This window comes from Podarcis raffonei, chromosome 3 (assembly GCF_027172205.1).
Source record: "Podarcis raffonei isolate rPodRaf1 chromosome 3, rPodRaf1.pri, whole genome shotgun sequence".
In the NCBI taxonomy this organism is placed as follows: Eukaryota; Metazoa; Chordata; class Lepidosauria; order Squamata; family Lacertidae; genus Podarcis; species Podarcis raffonei.
The window spans coordinates 33,547,906-33,567,841 of NC_070604.1; the positions used below are offsets into that span (position 1 = coordinate 33,547,906).

The 19,936-nt window shown below is 40.6% G+C and overlaps 1 protein-coding gene across 2 annotated transcripts in view; it reads right to left on the bottom strand.

Moving 5' to 3' along the window:
* Nucleotides 1–19,936, bottom strand: part of NBAS (NBAS subunit of NRZ tethering complex) — a 179,308-nt gene that overhangs the window by 141,998 nt on the left and 17,374 nt on the right. For both annotated transcript variants that reach the window (XM_053381027.1, XM_053381026.1), the window contains exons 10-15: nt 13,700–13,844; nt 12,631–12,696; nt 10,034–10,162; nt 7,537–7,600; nt 4,901–5,094; nt 400–657 (exon numbers count right to left, since the gene is read on the bottom strand). In XM_053381027.1, coding sequence (XP_053237002.1) covers nt 400–657; nt 4,901–5,094; nt 7,537–7,600; nt 10,034–10,162; nt 12,631–12,696; nt 13,700–13,844 — 856 coding nt within the window. The remainder of the gene's footprint in view (nt 1–399; nt 658–4,900; nt 5,095–7,536; nt 7,601–10,033; nt 10,163–12,630; nt 12,697–13,699; nt 13,845–19,936) is intronic.

Here is a 19,936-nt window from a genome sequence, read left to right on the forward strand (position 1 = left end):
AGGAGAATGATGTGCACCACCTTAAGTTCCTTGAAGGAAAGGTGGAATATAAAATGCAATAAGCAGACAAACAACCCCAGTACTCTTCGAAATACGAGTCCAATGACAAACTAATTAAGACAGATCAAAATAACTCGGAAGATAGTTCTGTTTGAACCAATGTTACCCAATCTTGGGTCTCCAGCTGTTTTCAGACTACAATTCCTATCATCCCTGACCCTTGCTAGCTAGGGATGATGGGAGTTGTAGTCCCAAAACACCTGGAGACCCAAGTTTGGGAAACCCTGGTTTAAACCAATGCTACTGAAACATGTCCAGCTGACCTAAGACCCAAGTGCCCTGTTGTGAGAAAATTAATGATCACGTGAGAAAAGGGAGGGCAGAATGTCTCACTCTCACCTTTCTTTGGTACAGCTCCTCAGGAGTCGTAGACCTCAGGTTTACGAGGCGGTAATTCTTTATGATAGTGCGCGGACGTTTCCGCGGAGGAGCAAAGCGCTCCATTTCGGTCACAAAGTACAAGCCTTGCTTAAGGTAGCCAAAATACCGGGCCTTGGCAGAAGTTTCGTCGTCCGAATCGGAGTCATCTTCTCCTTCGTCTTCATCACCGGGCCTGCTATCCAAGCGCGATCTCTTTGGAGCCAGCTTCACCTCGCACTATGAGGAAAGCAATTCTTACTAAACAGCGCAATGCATCACACTTAAGTCTGTCAGGCTTCAGCACACAGAGAGGCAATAAGCCACCACCACAATTCTCAAAGCTTCTGGGACCAAAAAGAAACCAGCTCCAGAAAATGAATTTCCTTCTCAAACATCCAGCAGAGGCTACATACAGAGCAAAGTTATTAGCATGGAAGGGCCATTAGCACAATCCCAGTGCTAAGTACATTCATAAGGACTAGGACATGCTTAATAAATACATTTTGTAAGAATTAGTAGGGTCTCCTTGGAATGCCCTATGCCTTTGGTATTGAAAGTAAGACAAGCACTGTCATTGCATTATTTTTGGTACCAGGTTTTCATTTGCCCAGACCTTTTTTTTTTTTTTTTGAAGAAAAAAAGAGAAATCTGTATTGTATTAGTTGGCTGAATAGTAGTTGTGTTTTCTAGTTTATTATTTCTTAGGCTATGGTTTTGTTTTGTTTTTTACTGGCTGCTTTAATAGTGTATTTATATTTTTTATGTAAACTGCCGTAGAATTCACGTTTTGGGTTAGGGTTTAGACATTCTGAAAGGAAAGAAGTTCCCTTTCTTGTTATAAATATATAGATATCACTATATCATCTAATCACAAGGTCACATAGGAAGCATATGATACTGAAATATCTGAAACTGAATACAAGTTTTAAAACAAGATTATGAAGCGGAAAGATCTATCATTACATGTAATTTAGTTGCAGCAGTATATCTGAATGAACAACAATGAAAGAGGCACGTGAAGCTTTGCACTTTTGCCTCAAACCTTGCTTCAAAACTACACAGTGCCATGTATAATTACAGCTTCAGCAATGCAGGTAGCCAGACGTTGCCCAGCAGTTTTACATTCTAATTGGGGAGGGAGGGCTAAAAATACACAAAAATAGGATAACACTAAAAACAACTGAGCATAGACTACCTCGGACAAATGAACCTTCAAGCATTTGAGGGAAAGGGAGAGAGAGAATGAGAACAAGTACATTTAAATAGGCTGATAAAATGTTCATGAAGAAAAAAGCCCCGAAAGATAGGGAATAGAAGCAAGGACGAATGAGAATACTAGAACGAAATCAAATGAATAATAAGGAAAAGCTAGAGATAGCAAGTGGGCAGCAGAACACAAAATAGGAGCAAGTGTCTTAGGCAGAAAGGGGATGGCTAAGAGAACATTCCTATATGTCAATTCAAAAGTAAGCCTCAGTGAGCTTAATGGTACCTACTCCCAGGTAAGAGAGTACAAAATTGCAACCCCCAAAAAACCCCACAACAATACAGTGGTACCTCAGGTTAAGTACTTAATTTGTTCCGGAGGTCCGTTCTTAACCTGAAGCACCACTTTAGCTAATGGGGCCTCCTGCTGCTGCTGTGCCACCGGAGCATGATTTCTGTTCTCATCCTGAAGCAAAGTTCTTAACCTGAAGCACTATTTTTGGGTTAGTGGAGTCTGTAACCTGAAGCGTATGTAACCTGAAGTGTATGTAACCCGAGGTACCACTGTAATTAAGACATTATTTAATAAGGGAATGGAGCATGGGCAGAAAAAAAGGGAATTTAGGATTATCTGACAACTTGAAAACGAGTCTTAGATCATCGTGAAAAGGATGGCACCAAGATCTTTAGTTTTAAGAGAAATAGTGGCACTGCTGATACACAAAAGAAAGAGGAATAAAAGAACTAGAGGGGAAATAATTTTCAAAAAAAACAACACCTCAGTATTTGAAAGGCAGACAGCCCTGAAGAAATTACAAGATGACAAGGTAAAGGATTAACAAAAGGAGACACATCAGATGCATACAAACGTCATATGCACAGACATGTTTAATACAAAGGGAACAAAAGTCTCGCTCAATAACGGCAACTATTCAGAAGAAGAAACGCTTGCTAATTGAAGGCATTTTTAAAATATCCACTAAATCGCTGAGTGAAAGATGTGACACTACTGACTCTTGATTTAACCCTCCAATGCTCAGCTGGTGCTAAAAAGGAGGATTAAAAATTATGTTGGATTTGCTCCTTAAACTGTGCTACTTCGTATTCCCAGTGTTCTCCTGATTTGAAGATTCTATGTTCTATGGCATTTCATAAATTTCCTATGACGTATGCTTCATTTTTGATGTTCCAGAAGTATATAAATATAGGGGTGTTAGGATAGAACTCTATAACAAGTCCAAAGATGGGGGGGGAGCTAAATTAAACAAATTATTTTAGTCTCATTGGCTGGGGGGGAGGGCGGGAAGAGCTCCTAAAAGTTGATAGAGTAGATGAGATTTATTAACTATGGATAACTTAGTGCTTGTTACTCATACCATCAGAAGTTTTGAGTTCAACAAAAAGAACCCACAATATGTAATCATAATTAAATTTTCCATAGTTGTGTGTCCCTTTACTATAGATTAAATTAATTTATTTTTTGCCAGTAAATTAAAGTCACCCAGCTACTTTGGAATGTCACAATAAACCATGGTTTATCCTAACAGGGATAAGTCACAGTTAGCCTTGATCTCACACACTCCCCAACTCCCCAGCATGACTGTGAGGAGATTGGAATGTCCTGTGTCTGTTTTTTATTAAGGGCAGTTTGCCATTTCATCGAAACCCAACAGAATGCAGTAAATCTTATATATGGCTTGTTAAGAACAAGCTAACCACAGTCAAGTTAAAGTGATCGTTTGTCAGTTTAACAAGTTAACAAATGATCCTTGTAGTTCCCATCACAGATGCTTTGTTTGTCCCTTTTCGTGATCTGGAAAACACCAGACTAACTACAGTTTCCTGTTGAGTCTTAATTGTGAAATTATGATTTACATCCTCAGAATAAGCCAGGGTGTTAAGCCAACTTCAAAGCATGGCTTGTTCCAAAGCCATTAGCTATAGTTCCTGGGCAGGTATTCAACTAAGTTTCACTCGGAGTGGAGCCACTGGAATTAACAGACTTAATTTATCCATGTTCATTAATTCCAATGAGTTACTGAGTGAAACTTGGTTGAGTACCCACCTGGTTCAGATGTAGCTTGCTAGCTTGCTTGCTCACTCATATGTGTGGAGGCACATATGTAGCAGAGATAGGATTATTTTAACGTGGTTCACAGATTATGAAGCTGGCTTGTTTCAGACAGAGCATAGGTAAGATTTACAAGAGTTTGCCAGGTTTCAACATAACGTGTCCAAGTCAGGAATATTCGGTGTTATGTTGGAGGGGATGCCAGTAAACAGGACATTATGTTCACATGTAGTGGAGGTATAAATATGTACGAATTTTTTGGCAAAGGGTGTTTAAGGAGATAACAGAAATCACTGGGTTAAAGCTGACCAAAAGTCCAGAGATAGCATAATTATCAATTTACGATGGGGTGGAAGGTTCACAGGCTATGAAGGACTCACTCACAAACTTATTGACAGCTGCACGAATTATGAAAGCTAGGAAGTGGAAGGGGCAAGCAGAATATAAAATGGCAGAATGGTATAAAGAGGTGTGGGATAGAGCTATTAATAATGAGTTGACATGTGCCATTAAGATAAAACAGGGAATACGGAGGAGAAATGATTTTGAGGAGATATGGAGAGTGTTTGTAGAATTTGTACTATTAAAACAGAAAGGAGTCAAACCATCTCAAGAGGTGTTGAAGTTTTGGGAGGTTGGATAGTTACAATGGAATGGTCTCGGTGGTGGGGGTGCACATTTTTATTCTTATTTATTTATGATTATTACTTTGTCAAAATAAAAGTTATTTTTTAAAAAATAAAGCGTCCAGGTCAACTTCTTGCAGCCACACCAGAGAAGGCTGGAGGCTCTCTGCAGCTACTTCACCTTGGAAAAAGCCATGGTTCACTGTGAAATCCCAGTCAGAACTACCCCCGTCTGTATTTATATTGGATTTGAAATTGGTTTTACATATGAAATTGTTTAAATTGTTTGTACACATGAAATTGTTTTTATTCTCAATGTTGCCACTGTGAAATTGCTTTGAGATAATATTACAGAAAAAAAACATTTCATAAACGCAATGAAATAATTTGAATAGGGACATTGTCAAATGCATCTCACTCTTCTATTTTAATAATTGAAGTCCATCTAAAATGCTTTACACACACACACACAGACACACACACACACACACACACACACACGTGTATAGGAGACTTACACATGAAGGAGATGACATTCCACACATAGAAATATGACATTTCTGCCAGTGTTCCCTACCTCCAAACTTAGAAATCCACCATCATGAGCAGAGGTGACATGAGGGGAACTTTCAAACCATTCACAGGATTTGCCCAACAGATTTTTCAAGGTCTTCACTGATGACACTGTCAAAGCACCCGAACAGCGAGCCAGGATGACCGCATTCTCTGACCACCAGTTGATGTCTATCATTGGGTAAAAAGATTCCTTGTCTTGGAGGTGGGGGAAAGCAGAAAAAAAGCTTTAAAACAGGAACTAGAACAGCTTCAATTATTGAATAAAAAAATCATCTGAGAGAGTCTAAATTTAATGACAATATACTGTATCAGCATTGCGTAGAGCTTCGCTTCGCTACGTTTTTACGGTAGTATTTTAATTAAAGTTATCTCTGGATTAACTAAAGCAAAACTGAAAAATTAAAGATTCTGACAGACTTCTTCATGTAATATTTTAAAAATAATGCAGCTAAGTGTGTTAGGCAGATCTGCTCACACAAAGCAGGGTGAAACTTTAAAAATTAATAGATAGATATGGACTTAAGGCTCCTCAGGCCAACTGTGCAACAATCTCTCTGGCAAATGCTCAGAACATTATTCATGGAATCTCGATGAAGCTATATCAAGCAGAAACCATCTGGGAAAGGTGTCACAACCAAGGGAGGAAGGAGAATATATATGGCTTCTCCCAAAGGGAATGAAATATCCACAAAGGGGCCGAGTTAAAGAGATTCTACTTTGTTATACTGCTTATTATGTAGTTATGTTGTAGAATTGCGCTACTTGAAAAATATTTGAAGAATCACCTTCTTCTGGGTCCTAAATACTAGCTCTGACATAATATCTTAGGGTAGATTGTGTTTTTCACATGAACCAATCTATTTTTTTTTTTTTTTTTGGTGTTGGCATTCAAATACACAGATAGACTTGAAGGAGAGTCTCCACCCCCATCATCCTGCCTGGACACTGAGCTCCAGCCCCAAGGGCCTTCTGGTGGTTCCCTCACTGCAAGAAGTGAGGTTACAGGGAACCAGGCAGGGGCCTTCTCGGTAGTGGTCCCCACCCTGTGGAACGTTCTCCCATCAGTTGTCCAGGAGATGCGTAACTATATAACCTTTAGAAGACATCTGAAAGCAGCCCTGTAGAAGGAAGCCTTTTAAAGTTTAATGTTTTATGATATTTTTATAGACGTTGGAAGCTGCCCAGAGTGGCTGGGGCAACCCAGTCAGATGGGAGGGGTACAAATAATAAAATTGTTTGTGTATTTTATTTTATTTTTATTGTTGTTATTATTATTATTATTGTGTCTCACCTGAGGCCCGGTTGTTAGTTACAAGTGTCAGGGCCTTTCATGTAGCTGCATTATCAAATACTTTGCCCTAGGATGAATGTACATAGCCTATCTATCTTTTGCTGGCTGGTAAAACACATTTTTATTGCAGCAGATTTCCCCCCTGCTAAGGATCTGCTTTTTCATTTCAATGTTATATTTTATTTTGTTTTCTGCCTTTAATTTATTTTGCAGTATTTATGATGACACAGGAGTTCTTAATTTATAAGATGCTAAATTTAAATTGCTATGAGCCACCCTACATAGGCAAATGAAGAATGGGAGAGACACTTAATATCAGTTTGGAAGTGAAATGGGATCGTCCACAAAAAGGTAGCAACTTGTACACTCTTGAAGGCACCTTTGTAAACAAAACATTGTGAATTAAACTGGCATCGTAAATAGACAACAACGACACATGCAAAACTGCACTATTTCTGAGATTATTTACACTCTACTTTTCAAGATATAAAACCTTCCAACGCGGCCTAAAAGTAACAGTAAAGTTCATCTTAGAAATACACAAAACACAATTTCACATAATGAGAAGCCATCAAGATAGTGACAGAATGTGTATAGAGTGGTGGTGTGGGGGTAAAACTGTCTTGTTGGAGCTGTCCTCTGGGGATCCCTGTTGGGGGCAAGGGGGGGGAAATGCAGTTGGGACAGAACCGAGCAAGAATGATGAAAGCTGTTGATCCTTTTGAAAGAAAGGTGTTGGGTCTAGAACACAAGCAGTACAGTGGTACCTCGGGTTAAGAACTTAATTCGTTCTGGAGGTCCATTCTTAACCTGAAACTGTTCTTAACCTGAAGGACCACTTTAGCTAATGGGGCCTCCCGCTGCCGCCGCGCCGCCAGAGCACGATTTCTGTTCTCATCCTGAAGCAAAGTTCTTAACCCGAGGTACTATTTCTGGGTTAGCGGAGTCTGTAACCTGAAGTGTCTGTAACCCGAGGTACCACTGTACATAAATCCTATTCCAGGCTGCCTGGCACCATGGACAGCTCCTCAGATTCCAACCTGGGTGAAGAATATCTTCACCTTTTACACATGGCTCATGGAAATGGGAAAAAATGGAAAGAGGATGTGCCCATCACTCACACATTCTCAAATACTGCTTCCTCAGAAGGGACATGTAATCGTCTAGCATTTTGGATGGCAGCATTGTAACGTTAGCCCTTATGATATCTTAAACACACAATGATGGATTAACATCCTCCTGCTCACTCAGGTCTTGGTCTTGGTCTCTCTCTCTCTCTCTCTCTCTCTCTCTCTCTCACACACACACACACACACACACACACGAAACTACACTATGGCTCCAACCTTTGATTTTCTTCCGTTTCTCAAGAGAGAGTCGCCATTCTGGTTTGATTTCATCATAGCCCGGCTAAAAGAAAAAGAAAATCTCCAATTAAGTTTTATACATATCCATATGTACACTATAAACAAAACTACCAATAAGCAGTGTCTTACGACTTCTGAACAAGTGGAGCCATCCTTTTGAAAACTTTCCTTATATTGGATTGAACATTAAGAAGGTGCCACGGAAGCAAGTGGGGAGGTAAGGGAGAAAGACAGAACGGAATAATACTCAAGCTAGCAAGGCAATCAGGCCCCATTTTTAAATTATTACTTCTGCATGATTAGAACACATGACAATTTCCGATCTCAAGCAATTCACACTGTCAGAAAGATGACCGAAGTATAACATATGAATTGGGATCCAATTTCATTGGAAGTTAAAAGCCAGGATTCTTCTATTACTTTAAATAGTCAGTCCTGGATTCCACAAACTTTTTGTTCTTTTTCAAAAAAAAATATTTATGGTTTTCAATTTTATACATTTCAATAATTTTGCAATCATTTTAACATTTTGAAACTCGACTTCCTTCCCCCCGTTTCTGCAGTTCCTTAATTTTGTATATATATATTTTCTGCATATTCCAAATTAACTTACTCATTTATTCATCTACTTTAAATATATACTATAAAACTGCAGGTTATTACAGTAATTCTGCCAATGTTCTTATCTGTTTACAGTTTGTTTGTAAACCATTTCCATTCTTTTACAAAAGGTTTGTTATCTTGATTTCTTATTTTTCCAGTAAGTTCCGCCATTTCTGCATATTCCATAAGTTTTTGTGTCCATTCTTCTTGCGCTGGGACTTCTTCTTCATTCCATTTTTTGGCAAGTAACATTCTTGCCGCTGTAGTCGCATACCTGAATAAATTTCTATACGGTTTGGGTAGCTCTGTCCCCATAATTCCCAAAACTGTTTGTTCTTGAACTACCATTTCAATCAAAACACTGGCACAATGCAATAAATATATACAATGAAGGAAGCCTTAAAAAAATGAAGGAAGCTACTACCACTGCCAACAAAATTTCTACTGTAGTCTGAATCATCTATTACAACAAAGCTAGATATGAAATAGAGCTCCCTTTTTACTTCAGCTAGGATTCCCACCTACCCCAGTCATGTCACAAGAAGATGCCATCTAACATTTTTTTTAGTTGCAATATGCATTCAGCGGTCTCTGTATTATTGGAACCAATTCCAAAGCTTTAATGACTGCAAATGTCTATCTTGCTATGACAAGATAGATAGGAAAGGACAGGGGTCAGCAAACTTTTTCAGAAGGGGGCCGGTCCACTGTCCCTCAGACCTTGTGGGGGGGCCAGACTATATTTGGGGGGCGGGATGAACGAATTCCTACGCCCTACAAATAACCCAGAGATGCATTTTTTAAAAAAGGACACATTCTACTCATGTAAAAACACGCTGATTCCAGGACTGTCCGCAGGCCGGATTGAGAAGGCGATTGGGCCGGCTCCGACCCCCGGGCCTTAGTTTGCCTACCCATGTGCAAGGAGATTTGGGGAAAAACCTAATCCCACATACAGACACAAACACAGAGAGGGAAGCAGTGCTGAGCTGAGCACAAAGGCAGAAAACACTTCCTCCAAACAGTGTGTGTGCACATGTTAATATTAAAACTACATCTCTATAAATCAGATTAAATTATTTCAATTTTAAAATGTTATATAGAGTATATGGGACACAACTGAGCATTTTTTTGGGGGGGGGGGCAAACAATAAACCATGAAGTAACGAGAAGCAAAACACGGAATGAAACATACAGTATGTTCTAGTACTCCAAGAAGTGTTTCTGGGGAAGAAGTATTAAATAATACTGATTCGAACCTTGGTCTACATTCTTGTGTGCATCTCTCTTTTGTCTTTCCAGGTATACAACAAACGGATTTGAATACAATCATCTTAAGATTAATGACGTTACCATGTTGTAAGATATACCGGGCTGTAAATTCAGCTCAGCTGCAAATATTTTTGCCAATATTAATCTTTACGCATTGTAGCACATAGCTCAAATGACCCTAGCAGCTGCATAATGTAGATAGATGATTATAAAAAATAGCAACTGTAGTGGGTATGTTATCCAATTAAAGAAATTTTAGTTAATTAATCAAGTGAGTTTTAAGCAAACCTAGACACACAGCTGTGAGTAATGGGTCTTATTCCAGAGTAGGCATGTGTAGGATTGTCTACAATTGATTCAGTTTCCATATGGATAACCATTCCAATGGCTAAAAAGCACCATTTCTTGATAATGAACAAATATGTTGTGCATATAAAAAGGCATATAAGTCTTTTAGCATTTTGGACATGCTAAAAAAATAAATACCACCATTTAAAAAGCAGAAAAAAGGAGGTGACAAGAAATGCCATACAAGCTTCATTTAAGCTATCTATAGCTACAAATACATTCCAGTATTTACAAACTGTTAATCATGACATACCTGGTCGCTCTGCTCCCATTCTCCTTGCTGTCTTAGAGAAGGGATTCCCCAGATAGTCAATTTTCCACTAAAGTGAATAGCTGCTAGGCGAGTCCCATCTGGAGAAAGGCTCATCTTGAAAACACCATCCTGCGCAAGATTTTGATCAGTGATTAAAAGCAAAGGCATTTCGAAGAAGCATTAAGCTCGTAGGCCTCATCCCCCCCCCCCAATTTTCAATGTATCTTCCCTTTGCACACCTCCCAGATCTTATAAAACATGAAGTGCTCCTTAGAATTTGTACAACAGATACACAGAAGCATCAAGTGAGAACCACAATTCCTGAAACTAGTAGGGCAGTTCTATGAATGGGTTTTACTTCCAGGTAAGTGTGTACAACAAGTGTAGCTAACTCCTAGTTTGAGGGCCTGATTTGACATCCCAAGATCCCACCATTTTTGAGTGTGGAAGTCCTTAAAGGGTTGGCCATGGATGAATGCAGTCCTTAAGCTGTAAAGGACCTTCAAGATGTAGCCCAGCCTTTCCCAACCTGATGCTCTCCATATATTTTGGACCACAAACCATGGTCCCAGAAACCATGGTCAATGGTTTGGGGTCCTGGGAGTTGTAGCCCAAAACATTTAGAGGATGACAAATTTGGGGGTCATAAACTGTGATGCAGTTAAGTGGATAAAAGAGTGGCACTTGAATCCTAAATACAGTTTCTTGGAAGTTCCATTCAATCACCCATCAGCTAGGACAGGATAGACGTGAAGTAGCAGAACACTCAGGGGAATGTCAGGTTGTTGGCTAAGGGGGGGGGGATCCGTGGGCAACACGTCAAATCTGTGTCATGCAAACAATGGACAAAATATAAACCAATCAGAACTCACAGTGGCTTTTAATGATAAGTCATGTCTTCTTATTGCTAGAAACTACTTAGATGAAATACTGAGAAGGAAAGATCCACATAATTTTAAAAACTAGGCTATAAGACATTTTTAAAAGAATATAAAAGAGTTGCAAATGCTGTCAAATGTATTTATGAGTAAGAAATGGAAAAGAGATGAGTGAATCATTCCAAAGAGTAATGGACCCCTGCCATTAATTTCTAGAATATAAAATACTAGAATGACTAAAATGTAAGAAACTGAGGGTGTTTTAGCATGGTGACAAATGTTTTCAGGCAAACATTTTCAGCACACAGTGAAGCTATTCACCCACTATTCCCTGCCCCATTTGGCTGCTGTTTCAGTGCTGTTTTTTGTTTTCCACTAGGCTTCTTCCTCACAACATAATACAGCCAATAGAGAACAAAGTGTGTTGCAGGACTACAGCTCCCATCATTCCTGATTGTTGGCCAAGTTGGGTAGAGCTGATGGGAGCTGGACTCCAAAGGCCTCAGGAAGGCTACAGGTTCCCTGCCCGTGCAATGAAGGATCTCATGACATCATGTTGCCTAATATCCAATCAGATTTGCCACTGTGACATCACTGAGGGAAACACACAGCCAATTCAGAGCAAGGGCAATGCTTCCTGTATTGCATTGACCTCACTCTGGATGGTCACAGGAGGGAATGCAGCTGCCACCATGGGCAGCTACCACCACACAGTCAAACAGGTTGGGAGAAAAAGTAGAGTATTGTCACCACACACCTTATGAAAGGTGCTTCCAGAAGGAGATGCTATATCACAAGTGAGTCTTTCAGATCATTTTTTCCCCTATGTACACATTTGGCACATGACGTTCTTCACATTCCCATTTTTTTCAGTCATTATACTAATTACCATTCTGCCGCTTGCCATACACGTCTGAGCTGCGTTTTCCCATCATTTCCCGCAAACACTCACCCATCCTCAACAACCTTTTTTTCCATTTTGGGTATGCGAACAGAAATTTCTGCACCTGAGTTCACACATACACACTTTTTTAAAAAAGCTGAGGAAGTATGCAAGAGTACAAGCCTTACCCAGCCACAAGGGGCAAAGTGGGGGATGGGGAGGAAATAGCCATTTTCATTTCCAATTCTTTTGAAAATGTGGGTTTTGTGCAAAAGGGCAAAGGCAACAAAATCTTCTGTTATTACTGTTATTTATGAACGTCCAATATATGTACTGTAATTACAACCTCCCAAGGAATCCCATACAATTACAGTGTGGAGATCTGGAGAGAACGGATCATGTTTAATTAAATTTTAAGTCAGAGCAGAGCCAGTGAAATGAAGTTCAGTTTGCCATGGCCATTAATTTCAATCGGTCTACTCTGAGTAGGACTCTGTTGACTTCAATCCAGCACCTCCACCAAACCAGGCATGTGACAATCGGTGGAAACAGCTTTCTTTTCTGTCACTGGGGGCTGCTGGAAACAGAATTATTCAGTTGTGCTCAGATATGGAACAAACAGAGGTAGAGGTGCAGATTTTAGAGGTCACCACCACAGACAAACCACATATTGACAAATAAATATTGGCCATTGGCCATGCTGGCTGGGAGTTGGGAGTCCCAATAAAATCTTGAGTGCCGCAGAACTTCTACCTCTGACGCAAAAGTTGCCCTTGACACGTGCCTCACAAAAGCATATGGTATTGAGATATATATATATATACATCCTCTGTTACCTGTTCTCTTCCTTGTCTACTGTAAAAGTTGAGAGACCTAATCTTGAACAATGACCTTCTCTTGGCCTGTTAAAAAAAGGAATCATATCAAATTAAACTCATGTATGTATATGTGTGTTTATCACACACAAACACGTGTGTGCGCAAGTGTTTTCTTTGTCAGAAGCTAAAGCAAATCATGGAAGCAACAAACCATACAGTAACATTCCTCTAAAATAGGGGCAAACGAGTCTTTTTTCAGCCAGAACTCAGTTCCACCACCTCTCAGGTGGGCACCATTGCTATTATAAGAGAACAAGGGAAGCGTTCATGGTGAGGGGTCCAGCACCTCTTTTTCTAGAAAAGTAGCTCTGGGTGCAAATATTTCAAAAAGATTCTGAATGATATAAGCTAGAACAGGGGTTCTGGGTATTTGTTGCCTAGAGCGTTTTAACCAACCAGTTGTCAAGAATAAACCTGAGATCAGGAAGGCAGCAAAAACCACAGCTTCACATTTGACCATCAGGTACAAAAGGTTATTTATGCCACATAATTGGGGGGGGGGACATTTTTTCCAGCCACAGAAGGGGCAAGGGGGGAACAGAAACAGAAATTCTCCCAGCAACACAATTCTGTGCATGCCTCCTGAGAAGTAAATGCCCTTTGTGTTCAGTGGAGCTTACTACTAGATGTGTGTGTACAAGGTTGTAGCCCAATATACAAAAGCAAGAGGGTCATACAATGAAACCAGTCTCTTGTGCAGACTGTTGGTGGGTGTGGGATTTGAAGGCTAGCTCTTCCCCCTAAGTTAAGTTTGATAAAAATAGGTGAGGAGGAAGAATTCAGAAGTTCAGTTCCCAGTGCAGTAATAGCAACATCCTGTGAGCTTGCTGATGATTCATTTCAGTTTTCCAACATCTGGAAATGTTAGAACGAGGAAGGAGCATTGTCTGGTCTGCCTTTATATTAAAACGGAAGACGACACGTGTGAAACCTTTGCTAATGTAAAGAATAAAAATGAGATCTGCAGCTTTAGGGCCAATAGACGTATGCTCAAATGATCCTATGAGATGATAGCAGTGCTACTCACGGTCCCGATATCATCTTCGTAACTCGTAACCAGCTTGTAATAGGGGGATCCCGAAAGAACTCTCCATGCCGACAGACCACAGCTACTTGCTTTGGATGCGCCGGATCCCTCGCCATCCATTTCGCAGCCACCAACGATCAAAAGCCTATCGCAAGCAAGAGGAATCGAATCTTGAGTTTGGCATGCTCCAATTCTGTTCTGAGCAATGAGCAATCGCTTTACAATGAATTGCAGCAAGTTTCTTTTTTTTAAGATTACCATGTCTATTATATTTTATGAAATGGGCAGGTTTCAATGCAGGGCTAAGGGAATTGTCTAGGGCTTCAAAAAATAAAAACAGGAAAACCCCAAAATTGTTGAGCTTTTCTTAAGGAAACCACCGAAACTGTTGAGTTGCGTTTTTTTTACACCCCATGATTTTTTGATTGATTTGTCCAAAGATGCGGGACGAAGCAACGCCTTTTGCTAATTCACCCTGTACGTCAATTGCGCCTTTAAAATCCAGGTACTGTCTGGGACATATGACAGCCCTACGATTGTTCCATCAGCACAAGGATTTCTCCTTGACCATCAGAGGGATCTCCCCTCTCTTGGGCCCCCTTGCTGTTCTGTGTGTTTTCTCTCTACCCTCCAGGGTGGATTTGGGGAAGGCACAAGAGGGGAGAGGACGTTCCATTGAACTAGCGGGAGTCACGGGGTCACAGAATCAGAGTTGGAAGGCTCCCTCAAGATCCAAGCCCCTGCAATACAGGAATATGCAGCAGCCACAAACAGGGACCGAACCCGCAACCTTGACGTTATCAGCACCATGCTCTAACCCACTGAGCTATCTAGCCCTTGTGTTAACTTTCCACTAGCAGAGCAGGGAAGTTGTATTCGGCCATATATATATTTGTTGGGAAGCAGTTTGCAATTTCTGAAATAAATAAATAAAAACAGGCACTTGCCATCTGTGATGACTTGACAACTGCTGAAATATTTATAGCAATAATTCCACACTTGGGCGTATCAGTTATAACATTTACTACTTCAAACCGCTACTCAGAGCAAGGGGAAGAAAAATCATGTGGATTTTAAAATATTTTTAAACCTCCAAGGCCGCAATCCTGTAAACACCTACCTGGGAGTAAGTCTCCGTGAACTAACACTATGGGACTTACACCATGCACAGGATTCCACTGTGAATTCACCTAGCGGGATATATTTCAAAGTAATTGCCTACTTTAATTCTTTTCCCGCCCAGAAATCCTCTTCAGATAAAAACAAATGTGAAATAGGGGTGTAAGAGCATTATTTTACCCAAGTAAAATCATTAAATAAAAAACCAGATTACACATATTTGATTTCAGTTGGCAAAATATCACCATCTAGTGGTTAAATTATATATAGAAGTTTGTAAATAAATGGTTTTAACCCTCCCCCAAAATACTCAAAACTATTATAGATCAACAACAACAAAAATGGATTCAGTAATTGCAAAGTGTCATGCTTTGTTTTAGAAGCTCAAGTTTCTGCGCCAGACACTGCCATAAAAAGAAACTAAATTATTTTGGGGAACAAATAACTGTTCAAGGAAAAAGCTAAGAGGTGTTAAATGAATCCTTTTGTTAGAGAAGAAATGGGCAACAAGCTGGTCTTGAGAGATTTCATTTGCCGTGTGAAAGCAACACATGCACGTGATGCTAACCTGTATTTATAGTTAACTATAAAATATAGGTTAATTTTAATGCTACATCCGAAACTTGCATCAAATCAGGTACAGAACTGGTCTGAGCTAGCAGCATAAAGCATTCCATCTGGACAACTCTTAAGTAAAGGTTACCAAAGAATTATTTTTGGAGATTCCAAAATGCAGAAATTGAAGATGATATTTAATTTTGGTGCATGCATTATCTACATCTTATTGGAAAGATGTGAGAGAAGCAATTTATAGCTGATTTTATTCTACTCTTAGATCCTTTAGTGTTTCTTTTACGGTACTGAGTAAAAGTCATAACAGGTTCACAAAAACAGTAGTTAACTTAATGGCAATGGTTAAGAAGAGAAACAGTCCAAACCAAAATTGGTAGGGGAACTAATAAAGAGAAATGAATGGTGTAATATGAACATCATTTCCTACATTTAGTAGGGTTTAAAGTTTTACTCTTCTTGCTGATTATACTAGATCCTGTGAACTCAACTCATCTAATGGGCAGTTTGCACTGGTGGAAAGGGAGTGGGTGTGACTTTCACTAATTCCTCTTTCCCTCTACAGTGCCCTGCTCCCAAATCCCACCAGCCCCAGTCAATATGGCCAATCATCAGCGGTGGCAGTAGTCCAGCAAGACCTAGAGGACCACCTATTCTCAATTTAAGCATGCCACCAATGGTCAAGGGCAAACTCTAGCAAGAGGACAAAGTCCAACAGTTAAAGAGCCAGTGTGAACTTACTCCCATTAGCAATAAATGGTGACAGCAAACCATTCAACCCTGCCACAAGTTCTGCCTCCCTTGAGATTGCCACAAATCACCATCGCCACAAATCTTCTCCTAGACACTTAGGAATATTCGATGCATATGTCAGTGGTTCCCAAACTGTAAGGCACTGGGGATTAGCGCAAGGCTTTTGACGAGAGGGAGAGATCTTGGAGAGGTGTTGTCCTAGCAGCAAAGATTTGACATCTGGAGGCTTTACATGGGCCGGAAACTGAAAGCAACACCTCCAACCAGTAGGAGCGCTATTCCATACTTCCAGCGCTTAGTTAGGTTTCAGTGCTGTGTCTTAGAGGAAGTTCCCGAGAAAGGTCAAATCTACTTTAGAAGCCTGTGCTGTTGGTTTAACTTGCAAAGTTCCTTCTGCCAACTTGTGGCAGCAGCTCAAAGTTGGAAAAAGCCTTACTGATGGAGAAGAAATTGACTATGACAATGAGCATATGGGGCTTTTCCCCCTTCTGCCTTCCCTTCCCGACTGGCAGGCTTCAAGCAGGGAGTCCAAGATGCTATCTCCTTGTTCTTTTCTAACCACAAGTGCTGGTTTAGCTCTCCAATCCACACACAGCGGCCATAGGGAAGCGTCCTGTGCATTTGCCTGCTGCTGCTGGGTTGAGGAGCTCAGGTGGGTAAAGATTAGAAAAAGGCCCAAGCTGAATTCATTCGAGTTCATAACGCTAGCAGACACCACAATATCATTTATAATTTAAGCGTCTCGTCTCAGGATGGGAGAGATTTAATGAAAGCTGGAGTAAAGCTGCCATATCAGGTTAGACAAAAACCCTGCTCCCACAGAACAAAAGAAGACATATGTATCATTGCAGCACATGCTTAAAATTTTAAACAACTCTTCACAGAGCTGGCGAAGTGCAGCACAAAGCAGACGGGAGCTATATTAAGAGACCAAGACGCAGAGCTTTCAAATGAATCTTAGAGCTCCATTGAGGGCCACAAAAGGAGGTCTGAGCTCACTTATGAATTATTAACTTTTTAAAGGACTGGACAAGAGAGTCAATAATGCCAAAAAAAGAATAACCAAAACAAGTTGACAGATAGCCTGAGGCCATCAAGTGTCCAGATACTTCCAGCTGGTTGAGCTTGAATTCCTGCACCATGAATGACCTTTAATTTAGTAGTCAATGGAACCGAGGGAATGAAAGGATCATGGATGCAACACCTACTTGCTCTCTCCCTCTTTCTTTTGTGGAGAGCAGGCAAGCAACTTTTATACTCAAACAGCTGTTCAAGCTCTACTTTTCCTTACTGAACTTCTAAGACAGGCTAGCCAAGTTTGTCCCCTTGATACGTTTCAGGCTCCAAAAGTAGCTCCAGGCAGCATGCTCAATAGTAAGGGGTGATGGGATATCTGGAGGGCACCATGTTGGCTACCCCTATATTGAGAGATGAGAATAATACCAAGTTGGAGAAACAGTATTAGAGACCCCGTTCCGGTGTAAGTTAATAATTGTGCTGGTAAGACAAGCCAGGATCTTAAACTAACTTCATACCTTGGTTTAAGATCCTGGTTTGTCGACTACAGCCGTACAGTGGTACCTTGGTTTACAACCATAATCTGTTCCAGAGGTCCAGTTGTAAACCAAAACGGGTTGTAACCCAAGGCGCGCTTTCGCCAATGGGGCCTCCCCCCCAAAAAAATTGGTTGTAATCCAAAAAAAGGGACACACACTTCCGGGTTTGGCATGGTTGTAATCCAAAACGGTTGTAATCCAAAGCGGTTGCAAACCAAGGCACCACTTTACCTTGGTTCTTGAACACCTTGGTATGCACACGTTTTGGCTCCCAAACGCCACAAACCCGGAAGTAAGTGTTCCGGTTTGCAAACGTTCTTTGGAAGCTGAACATTCGACGCAGCTTCTGCGGCTTCCAATTGAGTGCAGGAAGCTACTGCAGCCAATCGGAAGCGGCGCCTTGGTTTCTGAACGTTTTTGGAAGCCGAACAGACTTCAGGAATGGATTCCTTCAAGAACCAAGGTACAACTGTACTGGTAAACATAGTTTTCCACATTGGGTTTAAGGAAAACACTGTTTAGCTAAATATTTCCTGAGTTAAACATGGCAGGCAAGGGAGGTATTTGACCACACAGAGGATGCAGGTGGAAGGTTCATGCATACCTCATCTTATGAACTCATGGCATCTTCATCCAAATGGGGCCATTTTAAGTTATTGAGATATATACAGTGATATCCCTCAATTCACAGAAGAGTCTTTGACCTAGTGGTCAAAGTTACGGATCTCGTGCCACAATAGTTTGAGAAAGAAGATGGGGGAGAAGTTTCATTGCGGAGGTGAAATGACTTCTACTCGCACAAGGACTTTGCTGGACACAAACTAATGTCCTGGATAAAAGCGAAGAATATTCTAATACTGAAATGTGACAAAAATGTCTCAGCAATAGACTCACACAGGAATACAGCACTGATGAATACCAATTATAAAATGTTAACAATTCTAGCAGCAAGATTTAATCTAACGTTAGATTATTATAGTCAGGGAGAGTGTTCTCAGGTTTTTAAAAAGAAAACAATTGAGAGAGTGTAGAAGGGAAATGATCCATATCAATTACAGAGCAAAAACACCTGCAGTGCTGTTCTTTGCTGGGACCAGAAAGGCATTTGGACACATACAATGAACGCTCTTTTATGAAAATGGCACTAAAAGCAATGAGATTTTAGGTAAACGTTTTAAGACATTCAAATTTCTCATTTGGTTCATCAACTACAAAGAAAGAAAGAAAATCATCATCAATGGGCATATCTCAAAATCTCTTGTACCATGGGGGAGGATGTCAGGCAAGGTTGCTGCCTTTCAACACTGATCTTCAATTTTGGGTACAAAAATGTTAGCAACTGCAATAAGGGAAGAAAATACCAAAGCAAGTATTTTCCCACAAAATATAGTGGCGTAGGAGAGCTGAAAATAATGCCAATATATCTCACATCTGACAACCAATGCACCCGTTTTCAGATAGTACACGGGTAGATGAGTCTAAGAAGCCCAGGACACAAACTTCCACAGTCCTCTAGCAGCTATGATGCCTCATTTACCAGTTGTAATGTATTTAGCATTAACTCTGGAAGTGTATCCTTGATTCTGACCAAACTAAGCCTCCTAGAGCAAAATATAACTCAGGAGGCTTTGTTTTGTCAGTCATACCTTGGATCTCGAACAACTTGTGAGTCGAACGTTTTGAGTCCCAAACGCCGCAAACCCAGAAGTGATTGTTCTGGTTTGCAAATGTTATTTGGAACTCGAATGTCTGCCACAACTTCTGATTGGCTGCCGGAGCTTCCTAAAGCCAATCGGAAGCCGCACCTTGGTTCCCAAACCATTTTGGAAGTCGAACAAACTTCTGGAACGGATTCCATTCGACTTCCAAGGTACAACTGTACACATTCCTAGTTAACGTGAAATACATCACTTCTGGAAAAGGAGCTACCATAGCCACTAAAGGGTCGTGAAAATTTGTGTCCCGGGTTTTTTAGACTCATCTACAGAGCCTAGGACTTGCCGATCAGAAGGTCAGCGGTTTGAATCCCCACAATGGGGTGAGCTCCCGTTGCTCGGTCCCTGCTCTTGCCAACCTAGCAGTTCGAAAGCATGTCAAAGTGCAAGTAGATAAATAGGTACCGCTCCGGCGGGAAGGTAAACGGTGTTTCTGTGCGCTGCTCTGGTTCACCAGAAGCGGCTTAGTTATGCTGGCCACATGCTGACCATTAGGTCTGGGGTCCTTTTACCTTTACCCATGT